Source organism: Poecilia mexicana, unplaced genomic scaffold, assembly GCF_051168715.1.
Source record: "Poecilia mexicana isolate PSO_F unplaced genomic scaffold, ASM5116871v1 scaffold_9, whole genome shotgun sequence".
Lineage (NCBI taxonomy): Eukaryota > Metazoa > Chordata > Actinopteri > Cyprinodontiformes > Poeciliidae > Poecilia > Poecilia mexicana.
The window spans coordinates 31,793,660-31,812,083 of record NW_028263378.1 but is presented as its reverse complement, the minus strand read 5'-3'; the positions used below and the strand labels follow the sequence as shown (position 1 = coordinate 31,812,083).

Sequence of the window (18,424 nt, the reverse complement as noted above, 5' to 3'; positions counted from 1 at the left end):
TTCTTACTGGGGATGTGAACAATGAATCCACTTGCAATTAATTGTTAATTATTTGTTAGATTAAAATTAGTTCCAATCAATCCACTTAGATCTTTCTTTAGTGTTTGGCTGCCATCCAGAAGAGGGCGCTGCTAGTCAACCTGAAACCGAGCCAGTTGATATAGGAATAAAGATGGAGGGGTAATTCCAGAATGGTAAAGGCATGGAAAATGGTTGCGTTTCAAAAGATAATCACTCATTAATCCTTTAGTTTTACCTTAATAGCGCTGAGTCAGCTGAGCTGCATGGTGGAGCAGCGTGGGAGATGCTACAAAGGCCAGGACATGACAGAAAAGCAGAGGGGATAATGCAGAAAATTGTAACATGACAAGGGGGAAAAACATTGTGCCAATAAGCATGTTTGATTATGAGAACTGTTGTGACTTAAAGCTACAGTATATAACTTCCATCCATTTTCTCATCCACTAGCACCAAATGACAAGGGTGTACATTTGGTGCTAGTGGCCATCTCCAGCGAACGTTTTGGGTGAGAGGCGGGGGTTCACCCTGGACAGGTTGCCAGTCCACCGCGGGGCAACACAGAGACAAGACAACCATTCACACACACATCCAGAATTTAGAGAGACCAATTAACCTGACAGCCATTTTTTTGGACTGTGGGAGAGAACCCACGCATGGAAACTCCATGCAGAAAAAAAAAAGAAAATTTTGGGAGATGAATGATCAGCCAATACATGTGAAGCCAATCTTATTTACCTCGCAAAGCTCTAAAACTCAACCTCTCTCTAAATTCTCCATGAGTGAACCATGAGTGTGCATGGTTATGTAGGTATTAGGGATGCAATCACTTGCTTCCCTAATGTGTCTGCTTCATCACCTCAGTCGCTAGCAGGACTCTGGAGAAGCTGACTGCACTGAGGCGAGCAGCTATTTGGTTCTAGGGACACATCTGAATGTTGCAGGCCTCCAGCCCTTGAGTTCTGGAGCTGTTGTCCCCTGCTCTAAAGCTTTGCAATGGATTTTATTTTGGGGTATCAGTGTAAAAGGTTGAACACAAATGAATATAAACCAGATTAATAAGTCAAAACTCAATATTTTATTCAAGAATAAAGAAGAAAGTCCAGCATGTATGACAATACAAAAACAGCTTATGCTTGGAAATTGAAAGGAAAGAAAATTTAAACAGTGAACTTTCAAAAATAGTATTTTTTTTCCATGAACCTCCAAAACAAATAAGTAAAGAATCCAGACATTTATGAACTCTGCATGGGGGAAAGAAATTCATAGGACTAAGCGAACAGTCTCAGTAGTTTAACCAGTTTAAAGCCCTCAAACCCAATTATATTAGATGCTGCATTAAATTAAGTTTCTTACCAAGACCTTCAACATCCTCAACATTTCTGCTTCTGTTCCATTTGGAACTCCTTAATTTCACGGTTCCTGTTTTCAACCAATGTCTAACCAACATTAAACAGCTGTATTAACAGTCAAATCTTTGGCCACTTCTCATTTTCTTCAAGTGCCTTGCCCAAGGGCACATCGGCATTTGGTAGAGAAGAAACTGGAATCAAGCCAACAACAAAACCACAGCCACCCCAGAGCCATTTGCTGGACCACACACTGGCCTCCACTGGTCAACTGGGGCAGAAGGAAGTCAAGAACAGGAACCAAAGTCAGCATGTACACAAACTTTTTCCATCAGGAAGTTTGTCTGGGAAAGGTCAGGCAGGATTCAGAAAAAACATGTTTATTTCTCAGGAAACATGTAGATAATTTCCAGCTTTTTGTATTCCTGTACCATAAGGTAGAAGGCAAATTAGGAGAAGTCCTGCTAATATTCTTCAGTCCTACCAGACATCACTGTGCTGCAGTGTTGGGGCTGTAAAAACTAACAACTATCCCTACTTTATTGTGCTCTACTTATTAAGATTTCACATTTTCACTTTGTATTGCAAACATTTTTAATTTCTGATTTTCCTTCTAAATATGGTAAAAGTTCAAGATGTTGGCACAGTGTGGCTGCTGGCATTTGTATTGAGAGACGACTCAGCCTCTCATCTGCCCACAGAAAAACCCAGGTGAAATATTTCCACAGCAGAGCATCTCTGCGAGGACAGAGTGACTATATACTGTTTCACGCAATGAGATTCAGCTAGAATACAAAACCTTTATTTGATCAAATCTTCATCAAAAATGCTAAAAATAGACTTTTCTCAAATGGCACCTTTTTGAAGAATGGCTTTTCATCATTTAAATCTCAAACAATTGAAGAAAAAAATCTAAAATATTTCAGAGAATTTTCAGCATATCTTTGGCTCAAGAGTTCTGCTGAAACACATGACTGAGGGAAAGAGCAGAGTTCTTGTAGGCAGGATTAACATCATGTAAACCTTAGAACCGATTGGAGGAAAATGGTCACTACTCTGATGGAAAAATAATCTAGATGTATGACAACGACCATGTGAAAAGCTACATAAGCACATGGGAAATCAGATGAATGGAATGAAGGTTGTCTGAAGCAAGATTAAAGGCACACGTGAGAACGACAGAAGAAGATGTGGAGTCCAGAAGAATTTGGTCTCAATCACAATCAGGAGCATGTCAACTAGTGCTCTTCACTGCACATGGTTATCTACCCCCAAACTAAAGAAAATCCACTTAACCACTAAGAAAACTCAATTATCAGAAGAAATTCAGCTTTTAAATATTCACAAGGAATCAATATATTATTATAACTTCATAGATCACATTTTCTCTCATATTAAAAATGACATGTACTTTGACCCTGCGACATATACACAAAAACCCCAAATCCCAGTAACCATCTTTTAGCTTAGGTTTGTTGTTACCCACATTGGCTTCAATGCAAAAACACAAAATATTAAGTATTTTATTTAGTTTCTAGTGAAGCAAGATAAAACTAAGACATACCTTTTCAGAAAGAACTAGGAGTTTGAAATCAATAATTCTTCAATACTGATTAAAACATACTAGTATCACTGGTAGAGTTTTTAACTTCTAACTAGACATTTTCCCATGTTGTAAAAAAAAAAAAATCTGCCAGCAAAGTTAGTACTTGTTATAAATAGTCAAAGATGATTGACTTCAAACAAGCTCCTAAAAAGTTATTTTAAGTTTAAACTTATTTCACTCAAAACTAGATGACATACTTTGAAGATTTAATGTTCTTGCAGTTTTGTTACACCAAGCATCAACCACAGATGCTGCATTCATGTCAGTGGGAGTGAAACAGTAAAAGTCAGTAGGTAAACGGTGTTTGTTGTGTCCACAGCGTGAAACTGGAGCCAGAACTATTCACTCTGGGTCCTGCAAAGAGTGTGACTTCACTTTTATTAGCTCGGCCACTTCATGCTGTTTAAATGCATCTTAAATGGCAGTATAAGAGCAACCCATCCAAAGATAGGCAGAAGTACCAGGAAGAGCTGGCTTCTCACTCCATCCTTCTGATGCAGTACAGCTTTTTAAAAACAGTTTATGAACAAAATAGGGCTTATTGTTTGGCACACCCACCAACCACTGAAGCCAACTGGTGCTGTTGATCTGAACTAATAAACTTTGCAACAACTTATGTAAGAAGCCAAACGTTCCCCTGTAAGTTAAGAATGGTTAGTGTAGCTGTTTAACAGAAGTAAAGATGTGCTAAAGAAAACCCTGCAGGGAATCAACACATTTCTTAAGTGTTGGTCATTTTGCACATTTGCAGCTAAATTTTTCTGTATGACTTTCAAATCAAAGAAGCAGTGCTGCAGGTCGTTCTGCTCCGACCTCTCCAGAATCACCATCTATGGTCAGTTTCTCCACCTGCCCTGAGGAGGTGTGCTGTGAGGTCATGTGGTTCTGGGACCATAAACATCATAGATGAAGTGGTTTGATCAAGGGGTCGTAACCTCTGACATTTTAAGTCAATTGGAGTGTCCAGGGGTCAGAACCATAATCAGTGGAAAGAATGAACTATAAAGATTACCATGATAACTACACTACATGGATGTGTAACAGAACAGTAGCGCGAGATGAAATGGTACACTGCAGGGAGAAAATGGAGGAGCAAACTAGCATAAGGTGACTGGACCCACACTAACCGCCTTACTAAACACTAATTTGCTGCTTTGTAACAGAGCATTTTAATTTTTCATTTATGAGGCATCTGGACCATCCTGTAATAAATGCTGTTTATAGATGTCCTCAGTATTAATGCTGAATAATTTGCATTGATATCCAGTCATATAAAAGGTGGCGGCTCAAATTCAGAGACAAATTCTATATTTTCTATTAGATCTTTAACAATCCGAACACGTGTTGAACAGCTTTGTCATTCAGCTGCAGCTGAATGACATGAATGCAGCACAGCTGTGCGCCCGTCAGGAAGATCTGGGGATGGCTAAAAACAGCTTCAGCCTCACCAAATGGCTCATGATGAGAACTGCTTCCTGTTCCTGGGAGAGAAACGGTTCCACGTGCTTGGAATGTGGAGACAACGAGCCTGCAGTCGCTCACAGCTGCAAGGTAGATACTTTGTTTTTAATAACAGTAGAAAAGAGTCTTGAAACCATTTCTGAAAAAAAAAAAAAAAAAAAAAAAAAAAAAATCAGGTAGTTCCAAAGTGGATGTTGTAGAACTTGGCCCAGCAGCTCCAGCTGTGATCGACCCACCCTCCACAGTTCCTCCTGATCAGGGTCAGGATCTGATCATCACCAGCACAAAACCAATCAGTCCAACAAATAAACAAAGGCTTAGCCATGAACATGACTTGACTTTTCAATACTAGCAAAGTCTGGGTAGCATAAAAGAGCCAGTTTTCATGGTTCACGCTTCTGATGTCAATCTGTTACTTACACAGACAAAGGTGGTTCTGGTGTCATACCAACCCTGAGGAGTGTTCTGGTTCACAGTGGCTGTGGCTCAGCCGGAGGCCATATGGGCAGTGGGTGAGCCTCGGTGTTGAAGACGTATTTGTCAAGACTGATAAGGTCAGCGTCCTCGGAGAAGAGCAGGTAGAAATATTTCAGGGTCTCTCCCAGAAAGAAGCTCTCCATCTTGTCTCTGGGACTGGGATAATCTGGATCACACACGTTGTTGATGGATGTGTAGCCACCAGAGGAAACCTGAGGACCCACAGACAGACTTACAACGCTGCAGACAGAAGCTTCCAGCTACTGGATGGAAAGCTTCTGAGAAGATAATATGTATAATGAGCAGTGGTATTATTTGTTTCAATTAACAAATTGGAACAAATCATATTTTAATTTAAAACTATGCATCGACAAAAATATTTCCAATTTAAAAACTATTTTTGCTGCTAAATCATTGAATACATAGATATAAAATATTCATTGTTTTCAATCTGTTCTTCATGTTCCTAAACCATCAGACTGGTGCAAAGTGTTATTGTAGCCATTCAGCTTTCCAAAGTTTCAGGAAGTTCTTTAGAAATGTGGACTGTGGATGCTGATGTCTGTGCTGCTGCTACATGTTTAGCATTGAGATGCTGTTTTAACAAGTTATAGTCCCAGCTCTAATATGCAATTGTTAGACTGGAACAATAAAAACCATAGCAATCAGAAAACTGAATTTGCTAATAGTCTACCAGCACTCCAGTCATACATTCTAACTAGAAAATCCAGTCTTGTGTTTTTCCTGATTTGTTTTGTCATTGAATGCATCAGCAGTAGCTGTTTTAAAGTGTTATTCCTTTGTAGCAGTGAGTGTGAACGTCTAACAGCACACAGTCAGATCTGACCTTAACCCACCTGGATGATCACGATTCCTGTTTGATGTTCATTTTTCAGACTAACCTTGGTGTACTTGTTAAAGTTTTGCAGAATCTTCCAGCCCCAGTCCTGGTATTTGCGATCTTTAGTGAATCTGTACAAATAGAAGAGACTCTCCACAGTCTCTGGTCGAAGAAGGTTGTGTCTGTCTGCAGGCTGTCAGACAGAAAGACAGACAGGAAAAAAACACAACAACAAAAAAAAACAGATGACTTGAGACAATTCTTGTATTTCTCTCACCTGAAACGTCTGCAGAATTATTTGATTTGTATTCTGGTTTAATGAGATTTACTCCTTTCTTTTCCAATTGTCTCTCAGGTTTACTGACAGTTGACAAAAAATATGATAAAATCTGATCTCAGTTGAAATGGCTGATACAAAAATGTAATACTGTGTGTAGACATTGCAAAAAGAACCACCCAAACACCATTTTATTTCAGTAATTCATTTCATAACTTAGATCATGTGCTTAATAGTACACAATAACGTCAAATGTAACCAAAATTCTCCGACCTGACATTTTTGATTCACTTTTCCTTCTTCTCAGGTTTGAACTGGGAACAGATCTTAGGTATTCACATCTTAAAACATTTCTAAAATTGTCAACCTAAAAACAATCTCAGAAAATCTGTTCATATTTGTGTCATTTAATTTGAACATTTTTTAAACTTTTTTTTGTAGAAAAAAAAAAAACAAACTAAAAAGTTACTCCATTCTGAATGCTAAAATCGTTCATAATTGTGATATGGCCTGAACAACCATAGTGAAGAATCCTGGTTTGACAGCAGTAGACAGTCAATAAACTCTCTCCGAGGAAAACACAAAAGGCCTCTGCTAATGAAGCTAGCTGAAACTAGCAGTCAACAGTGGAAAGTTGAAAAGAAAGAAGTGTGCTCGAAAAAGCAGCAGAGATACTGTAACTGTTTTTAGAGGTTTAAAGGCGTAGACTGAAGTCAGATCTTCCAGAGCCACCACACACATGTAGCTGATATACTTATTTCAGGACATATTTTGTCCTGCATCCTGTCCTGTTACTCAGTATATGAGAAGAGGAGGTGGAGTGTACTGATACACCACTGACCTTCACATCAATGTCTCTGATACTGCCCTGGTGCATGTTGAAGTGAACAATCTCAGGACTGAGGCCAGTCTCCATCTGGACGTACATCTGGTAGCAGGTGTGCATCAGCTCCTTGGCCAGGTCCATGTGGTCAGCAGGGAGGCCATTATGAGCACCGAGGGCCAAGGTGCCGGGGAGGAAACATACCAGATGATCCTTCAACAAATCACACACAGGGCCAGTCAGTGAGCAGTGCACAGCTAAACGCAGCAAGAAACCTTCATGCTACTGTAACTTTAAAGGTATGAAAGAACAAAAATAAAAACCATCTGTAATAACTGACTGAAGACACTTTCAAACACTAGAAGATTTTTGAAGTCTTTAAAATGAAACTAAGGTTGCATCTGAACCCTGAAATGTGCCAGAGGGTCTCCAAATTTGAAGATTCCTCCAAAAGCGTTCTCCTTTTCCTGAGATATGAAGGACGGATCTGGTGTATTCTTGGCAGCCTGCGCTATCCCAAGATTCATTGCAGGCCGAATGGGAAATTGTTGTTTTAACAACAGAGGACGAAGTGAGCGATGGAGGACTACACCTTTACATAAAAGTACATAAGTTCTGTCTGTACAAAATATAAAAGCTTAAAGGGTTTGTTTTCTCAGGCTTTTGTTATTTGCATGTTATACATGTTTTATATAATTTTGTAAAAAAAAAAAAAAAAAATCTATTTAATCAGAAAATTTATTTAACATAAATGATTATTTGATGTGTAATAAAAAAAGCTCAGCAAGATTACAAGGTCCATTTTTACCAGCTCATGTTTAGCACTGTCACTGTTGCTAGGCAACAGGACATACAGCGAAGTAAATGCGGTAATTAATCCAATTCAATTCAATTCAATTCAAAAATACTTTATTAATCTCAAAGAGATGCTCACTTCTGGTGTTCGCAGTACATGAAGGACCTGGCCTGCATCAACCAGGCAGGATGTAGCCACACCCGATATGTTCTCCTCAACAGCAGCATACTGCAGTGCCAGATTCTCCTTAGTAATAATAAAAGCAAGTTTAACTGTTACTAACCATTTTAGGACTGAACTGCCCATGGGAGAGTTCTCCAACAAAAACAAGACCGTTTGGTGAAGATTTCTGTAGCAAGTTCTTCTTTACACCCTCAATGGCCTGCAGATAGTCTTCCAAAAACCTAAACATCAAAAGGATCAAAGAAGTATTCAGAAACAGCAGTGTTCTGTTGTTAGCATGGCACTGTGTGCATGAAGTTACTAGTAGGTTGTGTACTGATTGCAGACTGATGGCCAATCTTTAAAGTGTCTAACCAGCCGATTCTGACTGTTTTGTGTGAAATGTTGCTAAATATAGCAAGAAAGTCACTGTGTTGGCAACAGTGGGGTGACTACTATTGTTAACTGCAACGTGCAGACATGACCTGGTGGGCCGCTCTATCAGTCATATCTCTCTCACTGGAGAGCCGATTTGCAGACCTATGCTGAGGTAGATAAGATCGAGGGATAAGATCGGCTTCACATGTAAGCATTGGCCAATCAAAGGTCTCCCAAAATTAAGAAAATCAGCACTGATAAAACAGCTGGCCAGTTAATCAGTGCACCCCTGGTAACTAGGTCCGGTTTTAACAGTTATCCAAACGAAATCCAGCATAGTCAAAAATGTGACACACAGTCAAGCAACGTCATAACAAATAAGCACATACAGTCATGTTCAATACATAAGGTTATTAATGACTAGTTAATGTCTTTCAGTAACTCAATTCACCAAGAATGTCTTCAAACCTTTTCTTTTGTTGACAATTTTCTACTTAAGATAACATTTAAGTTTCAGATATTACACCAGTCTGTTTTTTTGCAATTCCTTTATCATGCAAATTTATGGAAAACCAACAGATCCCCATATTTTTAAGTGCTAATGCATAATAGTGAGTTTATTGCCAACTTCCCACAAAAAAGGTAAAAAACATTGGGTTCAAGTGACTGCCAACTCCCACCTGTAGGAGGCAGTATTTCTTACTTCTACTACACTGGAGCTTCAGCCTTAGTTAATGTCACAGTCTGATTGATGTGGCGAGTAGCAAAACTGAGCTATTTAAGTTATTTAAAAATGAAAAATGTTTGTGTTCAATCCAACTGACTTTTTCTTGTCTTTTTTCTTCTACATGTAGATTGTCGAAGGGGTTCAATGAGGAAAAAGTATTGTAAAATGCTTTGCAAATATTTGAAAAGTAACACCACAAAACCAGTGATTTTCATTGCAAATCATTACATTTGGAAACAAAATAAATTGTATTGTCTGATTAAATCAGGCCAATAAAAACATTTTTAGTACAGAAATGTGGTCTTCATGAAAAGTATGTTTGATACTTTTCATGTCGTTTTCAAAAGGTAATTTTCATCTGACAAATAAGCCTCATTAGAACACATTTATTGAATATGACTGTATATAAATGCATGTGCTGATGTTAAAATGAACTCACTGGTTCTCCTTCTTGCCCCCTTGGATCCACTGCTTCAGCAGGTATTCATAGTAGCTGTCTGCTCTGGCTCCCAGTGTGTAGATGCCTTGATGGGTGAACTGTCCACTGTTAGTGTTGATGAACATGGGAACAAGACCGTCCAGCTTGCCTTCTAGCTTGTGGACCTGATTCATGACTTCAGCTACTGCAGCCTGTACAGACATCCAGAGAGTTCAACTGCAGACACTGCTGTGATAGTCATGGAGTGTAGTATTGGAGTTGTGTTACACTTTCAGGTTTTGGAATTGGAAGTTATATTGATGAGCTACTAATTCACAGAAGTTAGAGGCAATATCACAATCGCAAAGGATTGCTCTGACACAACATTAGGTGGGCTATCACAGTTCATGTCTTAAATTGAAACTGATAATTCCACATTAATCTTCAATAATGCTATCATAATGTCCTGTTTCTCTGATACAAGACACTGATCCAAAAACACCCAGTTAGGGAAATTCTCAACTGGATTCAGGGAAAGAGAGAAATGCTGGTATAATGGCCCAGAAAATCCCCTGGTTTGATTCCAACTGAAAACCTCTGGAGAAAATTGGACATAAGAGCAAACAGAAGAATCTCCCAGAACTTTAAGGCTCTGAATACTTTTTTTTTTTCAACCAACATCTCATAACTCGTGGTATGTTTATTGTGTTCTGATTTGATATATTCCCATCTGTGGATGATCTAGTTATCATCTGGAGTTAGTTTCATGTCATTAGCTTTGTTACAACTATATCTACTGAGAAAAGTTAAAACATTTAGTATATGTTCCCTGCTAGCCACAACAACATCTATTAAAGCTACAGTATGTAACTTTTGCAAAAACATATGTTTTGTTAATTTCTGTTAAAACCATCACCAGGCTGTGACAGTATTACTGGATTATTTTTCCACAGATCATCTCTTATGTTATGTTGTCACAACATAGTGACAGTTTTCACAAAGATGTAAAACAATATTTATCATAGAAATTACATAATGTAGCTTTATGGTCTAAAATTCTGTTTTGATGTATGCCACGTTATATCACAGTTATTTATGCAACTAGAGTAACAACAAACCTTAAACATAGTTTGTGTAAGTAAGGCATTACTTAATAGTTTGAGTTAAAGTGCTGTTTGAGTGCTGATGCTTAATGAGAAATATCTGAACACTATAATGATGTTTTAGAGTTTCTCATCTTGTAAGGTCAGTTTTTCAAACAAATATTACATTGGGAGGACCCACTGTTCCTTGTGAGGCCAGATCCCATAGGAACAAGTGCCGTTTGTGTGCGTTTGTGTGCATGTGTGTGCGTGTGTGTTAAAAGCAGGCAGAGCAGAGTAGTGGTCTACCTGGTACTGAGGTTCCTGGGTGAGCCGGCTGAGCTCCCTGAACTCCAGCTGAATGCTTGTAACTTCAGCCACAGTGCTGTCAGAGGTCCAGCGGGGCGGGTGGGCGGTGCCTTTCCCGATGTTTACATCAGAGTAGGGAATCTTGGACTGTGTGTTGAAGGCTGGCATCAGCCTGGAGCCAACGTCTTTCTGTGGAAGTACAGTGGCTTTTATATACAGCTGTCAACATCACATCAAGCTAACATTAAAGGAATACTGATGACTGATTGGTAAATTTTGTTCTGCATTAACTGTGGCAGAAAAGATCAATGTGATGTAACTAGTGCATAGTCAATAGGCATATGATGCCTGAGAATCAGTATGACTGCTTTCCACAGTGGTAGTGGCAAGTAGGTGATGCCCCCCTACATGCCAAGTATATTTAATATTTTACAGGACTTTCATGCATTAATTCTGATTAAGTAGATACATACAGTTTAACATGCTAATTGTATTTTCTTTTAAATATACCAAAAATATTAAGGGAATGCGTGTAACAGCACTTTATGCCCACAGATTACAAACTAATATTTCGGTTGTTGAGCTAAGGTATCTATTTATTCAATAATTTAGCAGCAAAAAGGGTTTTTGAATTCAAACATTTTAATTTACAGCTAGATTAAAATGCAATTTATTTTGATTAATTAATTACAGACACAGCAAATAACTTCATAAAGCAATATTAAATTGAGTCCCACCACCAATTTAATTATGATTCTGAATTTCTTTTCAGAAAAAGAATTCACTAAAATGTTCTCTAAATTAATGTGGCAGAATGCTTAAGTTAGCAGGTACAGATCTGGAGACTCACAGCTTTGTCCAGGAAGAGGCTGTCTCCGGTCAGGTGGTAGGTGCTCAGCAGGCCTCCCAGGATGCGGATGGTAGATTCAAACAGATTAACATCAACATTTTTGTTGAAGGTGAGCTCTGAGGCAACCCATTCCCTGGCTTCTTCAAACTCTGAAAGTTTACAAAAGTAGTTTGAAAGGTTTCCATGGAAGACATTCCTCCTCACATGTCACTACAAAGTTTCTGATCTGCAGTTTCCTGTGGTTTAAAAAGCAGTTTTCAAAGACCAGAAGCTAAAAACCAATAATAGAGTGATTTCTGGTGCAGAGCAAAGGTGATCTAGATGTCAGTATACCCTGCTTGAGGTCCAGGATCCACATGGTGTCCAGGGCATCGATAAGCGTGAGGCCAAGCCCGAACCACTCGCTGTAGGACCTGGAGACGGGCCGGAGCTCGTCGTGGCCCCAGGCATATTCTTTGTAACCCTTCCAGGCATGTCTGAAAGCTTCCCGCACTGCCTCCATCCGCTCTGTCTCTGGACACACAACCCACAGTTCACTGGTGCATAAATATCACACATTGATTCAGAACCACGCTTTCATTACTTTGTAAGGTATTTTGTTAAATGTCAAAGCAAAACATGGGTATATATTAGGGCAGCATGATATTAGAAAATCTTGTGCTGATGATAACATTGGTACATATTGTAAAGATGATGTCGGGTATGATATATGCCTGTTTTCTTCTTCCCTCTCATCTGTGCTTCAATCCCTCTGTAATGTGGTGGAATGTTTTATTATGAGGTAATATATTACTTATACTTCATTGATCTGATGGTCATTTTATGTCTGTATTCTAAATGTTTATGAACCAAATGCACCACTGGCTGAACACCCAAGCTTAGTTGTTTTCTGTAGCTGCATGGCAGTCAGACCGTCTCTCCTGTGTATTGGATTCTTATTCTTGGTATAATAGGATCATTTTCTTGGAATTTTTCAGCCAACAATTATTGCGCTCCATATATGGAGTATATGTGCTCACTAATATTGAGGACATTAAATTTGCATTAACATCTATCTTGTTAAAAATGCTTAATAATTTATACTCTATATTGCAGGGGATAAAACCAAAAACTACCTAAAACTTTTGACTGGTTGACATTCCGGTTGCCAGGAGAGTCCTCCTTGTTTTCTCCATCCTTAGTGCCGTCTGTGGCCTGGACAGTGTCGATCACCGCCCCACGCCAGCTGAAGAAATTTAGAAAAAAAGAAACATGCATTTCTACTTCCAAATTAACATACAATGTCAATTATATTTAAACATGGTAAACACAGTATAATATTGTCTGAGTGACATCAAAGGACAACGCAGTTTAGGGTTGAAACCTGTCAGAAATAAAAATAAAGGATGCCCATTGTGGTGATGTCACCACGGTGAGGTCAACACAGTGAGGTCAACACAGTGAGGTCAACACAGTGAGGTCAACACAGTGAGGTCAACACAGTGAGGTCAACACAGTGAGGTCAACACAGTGAGGTCAACACAGTGAGGTCACCACAGTGAGGTCAACACAGTGAGGTCACCACAGTGAGGTCAACACAGTGAGGTCAACACAGTGAGGTCAACACAGTGAGGTCAACACAGTGAGGTCACCACAGTGAGGTCACCACAGTGAGGTCACCACAGTGAGGTCACCACAGTGAGGTCACCATGGTGGGGTCAAATAAAATTGGTACATTTTATTTGATGGGTGGTTTTGTAAAACCAAAAACAAGCAATAGTCCAATTATTACAGAGGTGTGTTAGTAACTAAAGATTGTACTCCAATCAGAGTAGTATAACTTCAACATGTTGAGTAGAAGTATATTAAGCTTTAAATAATGTGTAAAGAAGTGTAAAAAGTATTTGCTAAAAAGCCTACTCAAGTACTGAGTAACTGATTGCAACACATGATTTAATATTTTAAATTTAAATCAGACAGCCAAAAGTAAGCAACATTTTTTCTACCTATTTAGCTCGAAAAAATTACAATTTAGCTGACCTTAATATTTCCTGTGTTTTATTTTGGTCATAAAAATAGGCATGTCAATCAGACATTTATAGAAATACATAACAAATCGCGTCCCATATCGGTTCAATACGGGACGCAACTTTTAACAGCAAATAATATCAGACGATTACGTATCATACGGGACGGGTGGCAGCACTAACGCGCTACAAACCTGAAACCTGTGGAATGACAGAGCAGCTGCTGTAACCACCCTGGTAACTCTTACCTGATGACTCTCTCCTCCTCTCCCTCCTTCTTGATGTCAGCTACCTTGACTTCAGACAGGATATTAGATGCATTTCCTTTCTTCTGAAGACGGTTCAGAAGGACAGGAGGTCCTCTCTTATTGGATAATTTCCTCTGCGAAATGACAGCACAAGCAACAACAATCAGCAAATTATATCTAAACCTACTTAAAGTTTAAAGAAATGCATGTTCATGAAACCTAAACTGGAACTATGTGCTGTTATAGACCACAACTTTGAAAAAGACATTGGTCTGTAATTATGCTTTGACATTTACATTCATTTCTTAACACTTGTGTTAGAGGTAGGGGATTACATGTATTTTTCAATACATCGAGATAAACACCTGGATGTTAAAACATAACCAGTAATCTGTGGTTGCCATGATCAACCAAATGAACCATGAACACATGATGTCAAATGTTATTCATTTATGTACAGAAATTTTTATGCATTCTTTAAATTATTTACAAAACATGGAATCACATAATTCCCTGATTTCATCGAGTAGGAAAAGATATGGAGCAGTTTTTGAAGAATTTTGGCCGTTGCTTCCTGGTACCTGACCAGGTGGGGTCAGCTCTGCTCTCATTGCCACTCAGACAGAAAACAAGGTCAGCCATGGCAAAAAAGCTCACTGAACCACTGAAGTCCTTCATGAAAGTAGAAAAATCCCAAAGCTATTAGAAAAGTTTAAGACAGAAAAACACCTCAGCAGTTTCAACCATTTCTGGTAAAGCCATTGAATCATTGACTGGGGGGCTAAGAAGACTAGCTACCATCTACTGAAGATGCCGGTTAAATAAAAATGAAGATGGGTCCTATTCATTATGCACAAGGCTTTATCGTTTACAGATTTCTTTTTCAGACATATTTTAAAGCCAAGTTAAACTTCTTTATTTTGCTCCTAAATGTTTTTTTTTCATTTTCAGAAAACATGACAAGGATATACTTTTAAAAGCTCTCAGTGACCTGCTGAACTCTCAGCACCTTCTTAAATTTAGTGAAAGTTGAATAACAGTATTGCTGAATTCATTTTCCCAAACTCCAGAATTCCACATGTTTTGGATTAATAAATATGGTCAGACTGGAAAAAGTTTTATTTGGGACAAAATGAAATGAAATTTAGAAAATAATAAGACAGATTTTGTAGAACTGTAGAATCATATTCAAATCAAACACTCAAGTGCTTAAGTATGAACATTCCTAAATGTTGCCACTGATGATTTTGGAAAAAAAAAAAAGAAGAAAAAAGTGATCCAACTAATGAATAAATATTTTCTGAAACATTTTCACAAAGGGTGCTAAAAGATTTTGGAGATTATAAATATCAGTCTCATTGGTTTTCTTTTCACTATTTAAAGGATGTTTTTATTTTGCTTCCAGTGAAATTCTGCTATTTTCTTTGGAGTTAAGTCTTTAGGTATGCTGTGATAGATGCCAGTGGTGCTTCTAAACCAGATCTGTAACCTGAGAGAGCTGTTCAAGCAGCGGGTCTTGGCCCTGTTTGACAGGCTCCGGCAGCACATGAGGCTTGAAGGGTTTCTGAAGGATGTTGCTCTCCGTCTCCTGCTCTCTCACTGTAAAACCTTGAAACAAGCAAAACAACAATCAGTATTTACTGTACAGATTACAAATATATATATATATATATATATATATATATATATATATATATATATATATATTGCTCAGTAAACATTCAACAATGTCAGCTCATCAAAAGCACCAACAGCAGGCTCAAAAGCAAAAGGTTATCCTGCCAACATACAGGAAAGCTTACCTCGGAGCTGCTTGGTAACAGAAGAATAGGAAGCCAGGCCACAGATGAACAGCAGTACGAGCATGAAGAGGAAAAGACTTCGCTGTAGCCTGGACAGCTGCTTCCATTTCTAAAAACACACAGAAAGGGACTGAGGATGGTTAATGACTCAACATGTGCTGTCTCCTAATAGAATCTGGAGTGCTGAACAGTTTCACACTGTGAAAATAACCAAACATTTCCATTCACTACTGTACAATGATTAAAATGTCACTTTCATGATAAAACCACTCAGAAGATTTAAAAAGGACTACTACTGGTGCTTTCATTCTGTGGACACAAAAGTTTTAGTAACAAATATTTCTCTTAGGCTGCTATAAATCCCAAAGCATCTCAGAGTGTTGCTGTTTTCGTCCGTAGCAAATGAAACACTGGTGCAAGCTTGTGATGTAATCAGAGTAAGTCAAACAGTAAACAACTAAGGATGAGAAAGAGAGGAAGTTGAGAGCAACTTCAGCAAAGACTTGAGCAATTTATCTGAAGTTTTGGAAGAAGAAGCTGGATGGAGTGATGAAGACGAGAGAGCTGGTACTACTGAAGAACTGCAACCCTACTTTTTCAGGTGATGATAACTATCATTTCTGAAGAGGAAAGGTCCTAGGGTGAAGGGTTGCAGCTGGGAATCTGAACCAAATCACTGATTGGCAACAAGCACATCTTTGCATAAGTATTCTGCTTTAATTCTGGTTTAATTCAAAAATAGTTCTGCATGCGTTCCAACCTATTAATGTTCAGTAACCAGCTTCCCTATGCCTCCTATTTCCAAGTCTAGAGTCAGAAGCTTCTTTAGACTTATGGTAAGATTTTTGGTAAGTTAAAGGAGCTCCTTCCTGGCCACAGCATCACCATTCAGAACTCTGAAGATACTTGGATTATATGAGTTAGAACAACATTTGATTGAACCAGACACAGAACAGAGCGGATGGCTTTCCCATCAGCAGGAAGCGACCTACCCTCCAGTACGACTGCCTCCTCCACTGCTTGCCATTATTGTAGCTCCCAGTCTGTTGTCCAGTGAAGTGGACAGACACGTAGTCCGGCCGGCTGGGAGCGTGCATATCTGGAATCAACCATTGACACAAGAGGCGTGGCGGTAATATTCATCCAAACAGGGCAACAAAATTCATATCAAGAATCAGGCAGGGGACGCATGAGCGGCTGCGACAACGTCAAATGTCATTAACAAAAACACAAATATTTGAGTCACGTCTAGTAGTTTTCATGACTCTAGTATATAACTCTTCGTACTCTTAGCTTAAATGTATTGGTAGTTAGCATAGCACAGCTAGCTCAGTATAAACAGTATCAGCAGTCTAGTTTGTTGGGTGTAACTCTGTGTGAAAGGAACACTCATATAATGACTGTAACGTTGACATGGGGTGGCCACTAGACACTAGACAGGACCACTCCTTTAAGTTTCTCAATTAAAGCTTTTTTGATTTTACTTACTAACTGTGGACCGAGCATAACCCGAGGCCTACACACACCAAAGGTAAACAAAGGAGCTCTTTGTAAGTACAGCACCGTCACCATTCCTACATCATTACTTCGTTCAAGAATTTAGAGGTTAAAAACTCAAAAGTAGGTGTAAAACTATTGTTCACTTACTTTTTAAACCGTACAGCCCTCACAAATCCACCACAAACAGAGTCACATCAGTCGGTGATTCAGTGGCAAACAGCCCGTTGTTGACAAAGTAAGTTCGGAGGTCTTTTCATATCCAACGCTGTTTAGAAAATACACCAGCTAAACAGCTGTGCAAAAACAAGTTTAATTTCAAACCAAGATGCTGGCTGCATGTCACCCACTTCCAGCTGTAAATGAGATGCAGCTCACGTAGATTGTTACCGTGCTGCGTTCAAAGACCCGTCAGTAAAACGGAACATTCAATGACTGACAAGTTGCTTACCTTACTGAACTGAAAGAATGTGACATATTTCCTTAAAGTTAGCATCGCAGTGTTAATAACAGCATAAAAACGGTTCTTTTTGCAGGCTGTATGGCAAGGTTGCTGTTCCCTGCTGTTGCTGTTGACTTTCAGCAAGGAGGAGGAATCCAGGACGGCTGTGTGATGTATCTACTGAATCCCAGCTGATATGTAAACTTCTGCATGGAGTTTGCATGTCCTTTCAATGCATGTGTGGGTTCTGCAGGTATCAGTGTGTATTCATATCTGTTTGTCCCATATGACAGCGAGAGAGACCGCATCAGGACATTTGTACCTACAAAATTGATGAGAATACTGAGACTAGTGAAGGAGGCCACTAAGAAGCCAACAGCAACAGCGCAAAAGCTACGAGTTACCTTTTGGTTCTGGACAGTCAAAAATCTCGTATTCTGTTTTGTCTGCACTAATAAGCAGAGTAGTAAGAGGGAGTTCTTATCCTTCAAAGAAAACAAACATGTCTGGTTAAAATCTTTCAAAACCTTGAGGGAGAATAATTTATTGTTTGATAGAAATTTTAACTTTTGGGCCATAATCACAAGTAGTTTATTTTTGGCTCGAAATCAACATCAAACATCAAAAAACAACACTATACCTCTAGGATAACCTTTACTCTTCTTTAGCAGGCACGTGCAGAGAGAGGGCGAGGGGTGGGGGGGGGGCTTGAGCCCCAGCCCCTTTTATCCTTGATGCCTCAAGTGCCCTTTTTTGAACATAAAGAAATGATACTCATAGTAGCGCCTGCAGGTGGACGCACTGTGCGTACCTTCGGATTTTCCTTTAAGTAAAGAAAAAACAATATATTTTTTT

At 39.0% G+C, this 18,424-nt stretch overlaps 1 protein-coding gene across 1 annotated transcript; it reads right to left on the bottom strand.

Annotated features, from left to right (window-relative positions):
- Window positions 1-1,073: 1,073 nt before the first annotated feature.
- Window positions 1,074-17,519, bottom strand: man1b1b (mannosidase, alpha, class 1B, member 1b). Its single transcript, XM_014969030.2, has 14 exons — window positions 17,278-17,519; window positions 16,623-16,729; window positions 15,631-15,739; window positions 15,318-15,436; window positions 13,829-13,962; window positions 12,690-12,799; window positions 11,908-12,087; window positions 11,575-11,723; window positions 10,725-10,913; window positions 9,355-9,545; window positions 7,932-8,052; window positions 6,871-7,065; window positions 5,814-5,945; window positions 1,074-5,123 (listed from the first exon to the last, which is right to left on the bottom strand). The coding sequence occupies exons 2-14, from the start codon at window positions 16,725-16,727 to the stop codon at window positions 4,905-4,907; spliced, it is 1,953 nt and encodes a 650-aa protein (XP_014824516.1). The 5' UTR covers window positions 16,728-16,729; window positions 17,278-17,519; the 3' UTR covers window positions 1,074-4,904.
- Window positions 17,520-18,424: the final 905 nt, after the last annotated feature.

Coding starts and splice junctions, on each gene's coding strand:
- man1b1b (XM_014969030.2), bottom strand. CDS start 16,727: ATGCACGCTCCCAGCCGGCCGGACTACGTGTCTGTCCACTTCACTGGA. Junction 15,740..16,622: donor GGAGGCAGTCGTACTGGAGG/GTAGGTCGCTTC, acceptor GTGTGTTTTTAG/AAATGGAAGCAGCTGTCCAG. Junction 12,800..13,828: donor GAGGAGGAGAGAGTCATCAG/GTAAGAGTTACC, acceptor AAATTTCTTCAG/CTGGCGTGGGGCGGTGATCG.